An 8,700-nucleotide genomic window follows, 5' to 3' on the forward strand; every position below is an offset into this window, starting at 1 on the left:
CTCGGCTGGACCGGTAATCCCTGCCCCGAAGGCTCCTCGCCCACCTGGCCGGAAGCGGCGGGAACAAGCTCTCGGGCGCCGCCTGCCGCGACCTCGCCGCCCCTGCAGCTTTTTCTCGGAGCCCCCGCCCCTCTTCAGACCTGAACCCGCCTCGCGTCTCCCATTGGCTGTCTCCCGTTCTCCCGCCCCTCCCGGGCTCAGCCATTCGGAGCCCCGAGGTGGGTGGGGCTTGTGGCCAGGGGTGGAGCGCGCAGCCCAATTGGCTCTGAGAAAGGTGGCGACGTGGCCGGAGGAGGCCCGTTCGTGCCAAAACTGAGGCTCAACCAGACCAGCGCGGGATTGGTTGTAGGTGGGGCGGGCCTGGGTCGCCGGCCGGAAGCGGAAGTGGAGGAAAGATGCAGGTGTGGGCACAGGAGGTGGGGGAAATGGGGCTCTTGTCCGGGGTCCTTGGACTGAATTCAGCCCGTTGGTCCTTGGCCCGCTTCTCCGGCCTCCCTCCCGGGCGCGGCCATCCTCCCGGCCCATCATTCTGGCTCTGCAGGGTGACGGTTGGGCCCATGAAATGAGCGCGCGGGTGGCACGCCCCCTCCCCGTGCTCACGCCCTGTGCTCACGCCCTGTTCCCCGCCGTGTTTCCCGCCAGGACCATCAGCACGTGCCCATCGACATCCAGACCAGCAAGCTGCTCGGTAGGAGGGGACGCCCCGCGCAACCGGCTGTCAGGGGGAGGCCCTGCCCTTTGCCCCCTGTCGCCAACAGCTGGGAGCCCTGACGCCCCAAGGCCCCTGTTGAGGCGCTGACCACTCGCCATCATCTATGCTCCCACCTGCCACCCTTGAAGGAGCGGGAAGGAACCGCACATAGAGTCTGTACTTGACCTGCGTCTTCTACTTTATCCAGCTCGTGACACGTGCTGTCAGATCATCCAGGCACAGAGTAATGGCTTACTTTAAAGACGGTCAGCTACTAAGTGGCAGATATGAAATTGGAGCTTGAGTCTGTCAGGTTCCAATGTCTCCGCTTTTTTATGAAAAAAACTTGTTCTCCTTTCTTTTTAAAAGCTTCCATCTTCTCTTGATTTTAGGAGAAAGAGGGACAGAGACCCAGTTGGTAATAAGACCTTTTAGTGGCCGGGCCATCTCCCTGCTGTCTGTGTCTGATCTAAATCCCTCTCGGTTCAGGGCCAGGCTGGGACCTCTTCATTATGACCCTTCCAGGGCAAGCGCACAGCTCCTGATTCTAAGATGCTCGTTGCACTGATGGATTTGATGCCAGTGTCGTCGTTGAGATACATCTGCTTGACTACCTATCCCCTTCTAGTTCTGTGACATCTACAGAATTTTTTCTTTCTGAAGCTTTTAGAGGAATACAACAGAGGGAGTATAACCGGTAACTAGGGTGGGTTGGCAGTTGGCGGGTGTATTAACAAGGACAAGGTTCTGGATTCACCCCTGTGGACCACGTGGTCAGTTCTGTGCAGTGGCCACTTAATGGAGCTTCTGTGGTGTCATTTCGGATTTGTCCCAGTTCTTCAGCACAGGGGCGCTCTTGGTGTATGAGCTTGTCACTGGTCATGAAAAGGACCAAGAAAATAACAGTCATGCGTTGAATCCTCTACCAGGTGCTGTGTTAGGCACTTAGCGTTGTGAAAATGAGGATATTTTACTAGGATTTATTGAGTCCTTGCCGTGTGCCAGGCACAGTCCTCTGTGTTTTACCTTCATTCCCTCTTGTATTCAGTATCTTATTATCCCCATTTTATTTGTGGGTAAACTGATGCACAGAATGGCTAAAGGACTTGCTTAAGAAAGTTGATAACTGGGGATGCCTGGGTGACTCAGTCGTTGAAACATCCGACTCTTGATATCAGCTCAGGTCATGATCTAAGGGTCATGGGATGGAGCCCCGCGTCAGGCTCCGAGCTCAGCAGGGGTCTGCTTGAGGTTCTCTCTCCTCTGCCCCTCACCCCCACACTCACGTGCGCTCTCCCTCTCTCTCTCTCTCAAATAAATATTTTTTTAAAAGTTGATAAGTAGAAGCCAGGACCATCTGAACACAAAGCCTAGCTCTTAGCTCTCTCCTACTGAGGAAACGTGCGTGGCTCTCATCCACCCACGCCTTCTGCTAAAAACACAGATCCGGGCGCAGAGTCGGGAGGTCAGTCACGTTGGTATTCCCGTGGTGCCAGGTGGTACTTCGCTGTTGAGAGCAGACCAGAGGTATCTAGTCCTTAGGGCGCTGTGGGTATTAGGGGCTTTGCAGTTGTTCATTCATCCGGTACTTGGCATAATCATCTTGTATTTTCCATTGTCGTGGTTAATCCCAGCCCTGAGGAAGTGGAAGTTGAAAAGCACCCTCTTGTCAGGAAGAAAGATATAATTACCCATGGAAGCAAAAATATTATGGAGAATTTAGAGTGGTCACAAGTGGCACTTTGATGTCAGGACCAATTTGAAGGTTTTCTTTATCCCTCTGTGGCGGCAGTTGCTCTATCAAAGTCACTCTGCGATGGAGTCCGTTTAACCCCAGGGGTCCCTTTGAGCCCCTCTTTATTCCTACGATCCCCACACCTTAACCAATACGCGTACAACTTTCAGCCGGTGTCTTAGCCTATTCCACTTGAATTAGTGATGGGCTTTTGGCTGCGCGAATGGGAATGTGTGATTTGGGTGTTTCTCACGTAGACTGGCTGGTGGACAGAAGGCACTGCAGTCTGAAATGGCAGAGTCTGGTGCGGACCATCCGAGAGAAGATCAATGCTGCCATCCAGGACATGCCAGAGAGCGAGGAGATTGCCCAGCTGCTCTCTGGATCCTGTGAGTGCCTCTGGGTTACATTACTGGAGCCCCGTCTTCCCTGGAGAACTGTATATCAGCTGAGCTGCTCCCTTGTTGTTTAGCTGTAGGCCTGACCCCTAGAGAGAGATTTATTTGGGGGGTACAGATGCTGGTTTCTTCCAGCACAACACGCTGAAGGGGAGAGCTGTGCATGCTAAAATTCTCAGCACATTCACCCGTCGGCCACGTGCCCAGAGTAGGTGGGGAAGACACTATAATTCCCAAAGTCTTTGCTCTTCCTTGCTTTGCAGACATTCACTACTTCCACTGCCTAAGGATTGTGGACCTTCTCAAAGGCACTGAAGCCTCCACAAAAAATATTTTTGGCCGGTACTCTTCACAGCGAATGAAGGCAAGTGTGGGCCAAGCTGGTAATGTGCAGCTGGAAACGTCCCGTCTCCAGGGTCGGAGGCTCTGGTCTCGCTAAGGGTCCAGTGCAGATGCCTACGCAGACTGTTTCCTGAGCTTTCTCTCCATCCCCAAAATTTATACCAAAAGTAGACCCTACCCCTGGGTTTACATTTTCAGGCCTGTTGCTTTGGGGAGCTCTCATTGGCGCCACATTCTGAAAATGAAGTGGGTGGTCCAGCCAGCGTTATGAAGGAGGACAAAGGCTCTGTGTCTGATGAGATGTGAAGGCTGGGGGAGCCTCCCCTGTTTGGGGCTTGAGCTGAGATGTGGCTGCTGAGCGCTATTCCAGCTCACTTCTGTTTCTGTCCTTACCCAGGATTGGCAGGAGATCGTAGCCCTGTATGAGAAGGACAACACCTACTTAGGTAAAGTTGCCCAGCCTGGGAGGCCCGGCGTCTGTGGGGCAACCCACTCCCCGAGTTCTGAGACACTAGGCTTCCGGGAAGCACAGTCCGTGTGGGGGAAGAGGCTGGGGTATAGATGTTTGCCAGGTGGACAAAGAAATTCCCCAAAGAGTGTTGGGAGGAGGAGGAAGACCAGGCAGGTAGTCGGCATTAGCCGGGCCTGGCCAGGCAGGTGTGTTTTGGTCCTTCACCGCTGACCTCTTGGTGACTGACTCTCTCTGCACCCCTATTCTCCACTGGGCAGAAGAGGCGTGGGTCATCCGGGGGTCACATCGGGTGCCTGAGAGAGTAATGACAGGGCACATTGTACTTCGGGTATGTTTCCTAAAAGTCCTAATAATAATAGTTCATGCTTATCTGAGCATCTGCTGAATGCAAGGGGTTATACTCATGTCTTGTGTGCGTCCTCTCTCTTAATCCTCATGGGAAATATTCTTGCCCCAATGTTGGAGAGGAGGATTGGATCAGAGAGGCTGAATGACTGTGTGAGGTTTCGTGGCTGGGAGGGGAGGAGCTGGGAGGCCAAGCCTGTCCCAGGGGCATGCTTGCCTCGCGGCGTGGGCATCTGGGGTGAATTTCCCGGGCCCTCTTCAGTGGAACTCTCTAGCCTCCTGGTTCGGAATGTCAACTATGAGATCCCCTCGCTGAAGAAGCAGATCGCCAAGTGCCAGCAGCTGCAGCAGGAATACAGTCGCAAGGAGGAGGAGGGCCAGGCAGGGGCGGCCGAGATGCGGGAGCAGTTCTACCACTCGTGCAAGCAGTACGGCGTCACGGTGAGCCTCTGGGGGCCTGAGCCCAGCTCCTCCATTTCGGGGACTCCGCTTCGCACCACTCCTGTCTCAGGCCTCCTCTTCCATCCTCTGTAGGGAGACAACGTCCGAAGAGAGCTGCTGGCCCTGGTGAAGGACCTGCCGAGTCAGCTGGCCGAGATTGGGGCAGGGGCTCAGGCCCTGGGCGAAGCCATCGACCTGTACCAGGCCTGTGTGGGCTTTGTGTGTGAAAGGTAAAGGACCGCAGTGTCCCTCCAGCAGGGGGGACGGTTGGCCTGTGTTCCTCGGCTCTTCTGTCTTCCCCGCCTGTGTTTTCCCCACATCCCATTTGAGTTTTCGTTTCCACGCGTGAGCCTGTGGCAGCCTCGGCCGTGTGCGCGGAGGCGCGGGCTCCACGCGGGGGCCTCGGGAGGGTCAGCCGGGTGCCGTGTCGCAGCCCCGCAGAGCAGGTGTCGCCGATGCTGCGGTACGTGCAGAGGCGGGGGAACTCCACGGTGTACGAGTGGAGGACGGGCGCGGAGCCGTCGGTGGTGGAGCGGCCACGCATGGAGGAGCCGCCCGAGCGGGTGGAGGAAGACGCGGTAAGACAGCCTGGCGAGAGCCGCTTCCCCACACATCTCTCCCCCTCCGCCCGAGTTCAGAGCCCCAGAAGGAAGAAGGTGGGATTCGGGTGAGAGAGACTAGAGCAGGAAGGGCCCAGAAGGCCCTCCTCCTTTTTTCCGGCCTTCTCGAGGCCAGAGTATAGAGGAGCCTCAAAGAGACTCGGCAGAGCTGGCTGGCTTGGAACTAGGAATCCTTCAGTCCCGCGAGCTCTCTGGAGATGGGCTGTCCTTTGGGGCGCCCAGGGGCCGTTGCACTTAAGCGGTGTGCTTGTGCCCCGTAGAGGGGCAGCTGAGGCCTCTGGGGAGGCACGCCCCTTTTCTTTGACCCACTTTCTGTGCGCTAACACTTCCTTCCCCTTCTAGATTGACTGGGGTGACTTCGGAGTGGAGGTGGCTTCTGAAGGGACTGACTCTGGCCTCTCTGCCCAGGCTGCTGGAATTGACTGGGGCATCTCCCTGGAATCGGACTCAAAGGTTAGGAAGCCCTCACGGCCCGTCACTCTGAGGACTTTCTGTGATCTCTGCTTTGGGGTTAAGAGAAGTGTTGTCTGTCTTTAAAGACGTTACTTGAAGTCCATAGCCCTCAGACCAGGTGTGGTCCAGGGGGAGGCAGAGCTTCCACAGGGACACAGCAGAGGTTTAAGCCCTTTTCTCACGGTATCCAGGGGCAGGGTGTGGGGGGATAGGCAGGTGGTAACTCTCCAAGCAGGGATGAGGGTAGTGGGGTACGTGGCCCCCGCCGCCATCTTTGCCGCCGACGTCAGGGCTGCACGTCCCTCGTACCGTTGAAATGTGCAGGCATTGAACTTACCAAGGGCTTTGGCTTATGCCGGCTCCCTTTGCTGGGGAGCATTCTTGCAACCCTGCTGGGGTTCTTTGCTTTCCACCCAGGAAGCTGGGGGTGATGGGATAGACTGGGGAGACGATGCTGCTTTGCAGATCACGGTGCTAGAAGCCGGAACCCAGGGTAAGTGCTCCCTCCCCGAAGCCCTGGCAGAAGTGGGTGCTCAGAGGTGCCCGTATATCCAGAAACAAACAGTGCACTGCCAAGATCGGGCTGCTCACACATGTTTTCTCAAAATCGTGATGATAATGTCAGAGTAGGGGGGACGGAGAGAAGTTCTTAAAGTTAAGTTTAGAAGCTCTCAACTTTTGAGATAGCAAATATGGGTCATCTTTTCTGGTGGGAGATTCCAGGAGGGCTGGTGGGCTTGGAGGTCTGACCTGACCCCCCCGCCCAGCGGCGGAGAGGATGTAGCAGCGATGTGAGCCGCTAGAGGGCAGTGCAGGATGAAACTTGGTGGCCCGCCAGAGCCGAGGGAACCTTTGCAGGCCCTGAAGCCAGCTCTGTGCTCCTCCCAGACTGGCCGTTGGTCCTAGTGTCTGATTCCGGCTGAGATGTGTGGGAGAGGGTAACCCCCCCCCCCCGGGGTGAGACAGCAGGTAGCTTTAGTGCAATGAGTTTGTGTCCAGATGAACCCACCAGAACCTCTCAAACTTGAGGGTCTTTTTCTCTGGTCCCCAGCAACTTTTTCACCCCTCCGTCTCTCTTCCTGGCAGCTCCGGAAGGTGTTGCTAGGGGCCCAGATGCCCTGACACTTCTTGAATACACTGAGACCCGGAATCAGTTCATCGATGAGCTCATGGAGGTACCTTTATCCTCTGGGAGGACCCTTCCCATTTGTGTTCTTCTCCATCTGTTCCCTTCCCGGTGGCCTGCTGGCTGGTGAGGGCCTTGTGGAGTGGAGTTCATAGTCATTACCTGTTCCTTTCCCTTTCTGCCCAGAGAGGCCCCTCTTAGCCTCCAGGGCAGAGGAGGACAAAGGGATCACGTTTCTCTGGTAGAATAAGAGTGACAAGATATGTGGCTGGTTCCCAGATGCTTCCAGCCCTTTCTTAGTCCAAGGCTTCTCAAACATGGATTCCTGTTCCCTGAATCTCATTCCTCTCACAGAGAGAAAATACCTTCACTGGGGCCAAGAGAACCCATCGACTCTCTGTGTTCTTAGTTTTCTGAGCTACGTGCTGGGAGGAAGGAGAGATATCCAGGGCTGGGGATGGGGGCCTGGGACAGCAGGAGGGGACGGAAGAGCAGCCGTGAAGGCTGCCTCAGGCTCTCACGTTGTAGTTGATAAGTTTCTAGCAAGAAAAGTATTCAGAGGAAATAATCCCTCGTCACCTGGAGTCCAGCCTTCACATCTCATTCTTGCATTTTGAGCAGTCTGAGGGCTTAGCGTCTGAATTCTCGTCTTGGTTCTAACCAGATCCTCTTGTGCCCTCAGCTCGAGATCTTCTTGTCCCAGAGAGCCGTGGAGATGAGTGAGGAGGCGGACATCTTGTCCATGAGCCAGTTCCAGCTGGCTCCAGCCATCCTGCAGGGCCAGACCAAAGAGAAGACGGTTACCATGGTGTCGGCGCTGCAGGATCTGATTGGCCGGCTCACCAGTGTTCGAATGCAACACCTGTTTATGATCCTGGCCTCACCAAGGTCCGGCTTTCCCCCTGACGTGGGGCCGTTCGGGAGCGTGAGGTGGGGGGCCGCCATCTTGAGCAGCCCCGACTCCTTGTGTTCCCCTTCTCCACGACCCCTCAGCGCTCTTCTGTGCCTCCCATAGCAGCTCTGTCACAGCTGGGGTCACGGGTTCTCTTGGGGCCGGACGAGGTGGTTTGAGGTGTGCAGGCAGGCTCTGCTTCCCAAGTAGGACTGGGAACCGGGAGCCAAACGCCTCGCAGAGAGGGGGCTCAGGGTGTGGGGGCCGAGAGGCCGGCTTGGGGTTTGGTTGCCTGAGCCTCCCCTTTCCTGGCAGGTGCGTGGGGCTGCACGGGTTCCTCCGCCGCACCCCGCACTTACCGAGTGCCCCGCACAGGTATGTGGACCGCGTGACTGAGCTCCTCCAGCAGAAGCTGAAGCAGTCCCAGCTGCTGGCCCTGAAGAAAGAGCTGATGGTGCAGAAGCAGCAGGAAGCACTTCGGGAGCAGGCGGCCCTGGAGCCCAAGCTGGACCTGCTGCTGGAGAAGACCAGGGAGCTGCAGAAGCTGGTGAGACGGGGAAGGCAAGCCTGCCGGGGTGGGGGGAGGGACCCCACGCCGTCCCTCCAGAACGAGGCACCCCTGCGTCTCTGCTTCCCGCCCACTGGGTGTCACTGTCTTTCAGATTGAAGCTGACATTTCCAAGAGGTACAATGGGCGCCCCGTGAACCTGATGGGAACCTCTCTGTGACAGTCTCCGTGTTTCTACCTGCCCGTCTTCACAGCCTTCGGGAAGGAGGGTGGGAAGCCAGGGCTGAAGGGCCAGAGACCAGGCGACTAGAGGATGGAAAGCCACATGAGGGAGCCATCCCTGGACGTGACCTTGACACTCACTGTGCTCTCTGGCAAGGGCCTGTCTTGACTGGTCCTGTGGCCCGTCAGCCTAGAACCTCAGTTTTGGCCCTTCTCATCATCTAGTTGGACTTAATAAAAAAAGGAAGAGACTCTTGCTTCACTACTGACAGTTTTTGCTTCTCGGGGCCTTGAGTCAAGGCTGTGCACCTGTTTGCCTGGGGTTCTTGATCCCGTGGGCTCCCAAGGCCACTGGCCGTTCCAGTGAAGCTCCAGGGTAGGGACATCCCCCCTTTGCTTCTGGTCACACGGAGGGCCCCAGGTGAGTATCTACAAGTGGTTCCGCAAGGGGTTCT

The 8,700-nt window shown here is 56.5% G+C and overlaps 1 protein-coding gene across 4 annotated transcripts; it reads left to right on the plus strand.

The window, feature by feature from the left end:
• Nucleotides 1-244: 244 nt before the first annotated feature.
• On the plus strand, nt 245-8,496 carry CDK5RAP3 (CDK5 regulatory subunit associated protein 3). Of its 4 annotated transcripts, none has more exons than XM_045813774.2 (14): nt 245-401; nt 643-688; nt 2,684-2,815; nt 3,088-3,188; nt 3,564-3,612; nt 4,246-4,424; nt 4,518-4,654; nt 4,858-5,002; nt 5,387-5,497; nt 5,915-5,990; nt 6,584-6,672; nt 7,306-7,511; nt 7,891-8,062; nt 8,178-8,496. In XM_045813774.2, exons 1-14 carry the CDS (start codon nt 396-398, stop codon nt 8,241-8,243), a joined length of 1,515 nt encoding a protein of 504 aa, XP_045669730.2. In that variant the 5' UTR covers nt 245-395; the 3' UTR covers nt 8,244-8,496. The 4 variants fall into 4 exon arrangements, with proteins under 4 accessions (XP_045669730.2, XP_045669729.2, XP_045669731.2 ...); XM_045813773.2 differs by having other exon boundaries at nt 297-416; XM_045813775.2 differs by lacking the exons at nt 245-401; nt 643-688 and adding an exon at nt 707-935.
• The last annotated feature ends 204 nt before the right edge of the window (nt 8,497-8,700 follow it).

The sequence above is a fragment of the Ursus americanus genome, chromosome 23 (genome assembly GCF_024610735.1).
Source record: "Ursus americanus isolate L20-20 chromosome 23, mUrsAme1.1.p, whole genome shotgun sequence".
Classification (NCBI taxonomy): domain Eukaryota; kingdom Metazoa; phylum Chordata; class Mammalia; order Carnivora; family Ursidae; genus Ursus; species Ursus americanus.

Coding starts and splice junctions, on each gene's coding strand:
- CDK5RAP3 (XM_045813773.2), top strand. CDS start 396: ATGCAGGTGTGGGCACAGGAG. Junction 3,189..3,563: donor ACTCTTCACAGCGAATGAAG/GCAAGTGTGGGC, acceptor GTCCTTACCCAG/GATTGGCAGGAGATCGTAGC. Junction 5,498..5,914: donor CCCTGGAATCGGACTCAAAG/GTTAGGAAGCCC, acceptor CTTTCCACCCAG/GAAGCTGGGGGTGATGGGAT.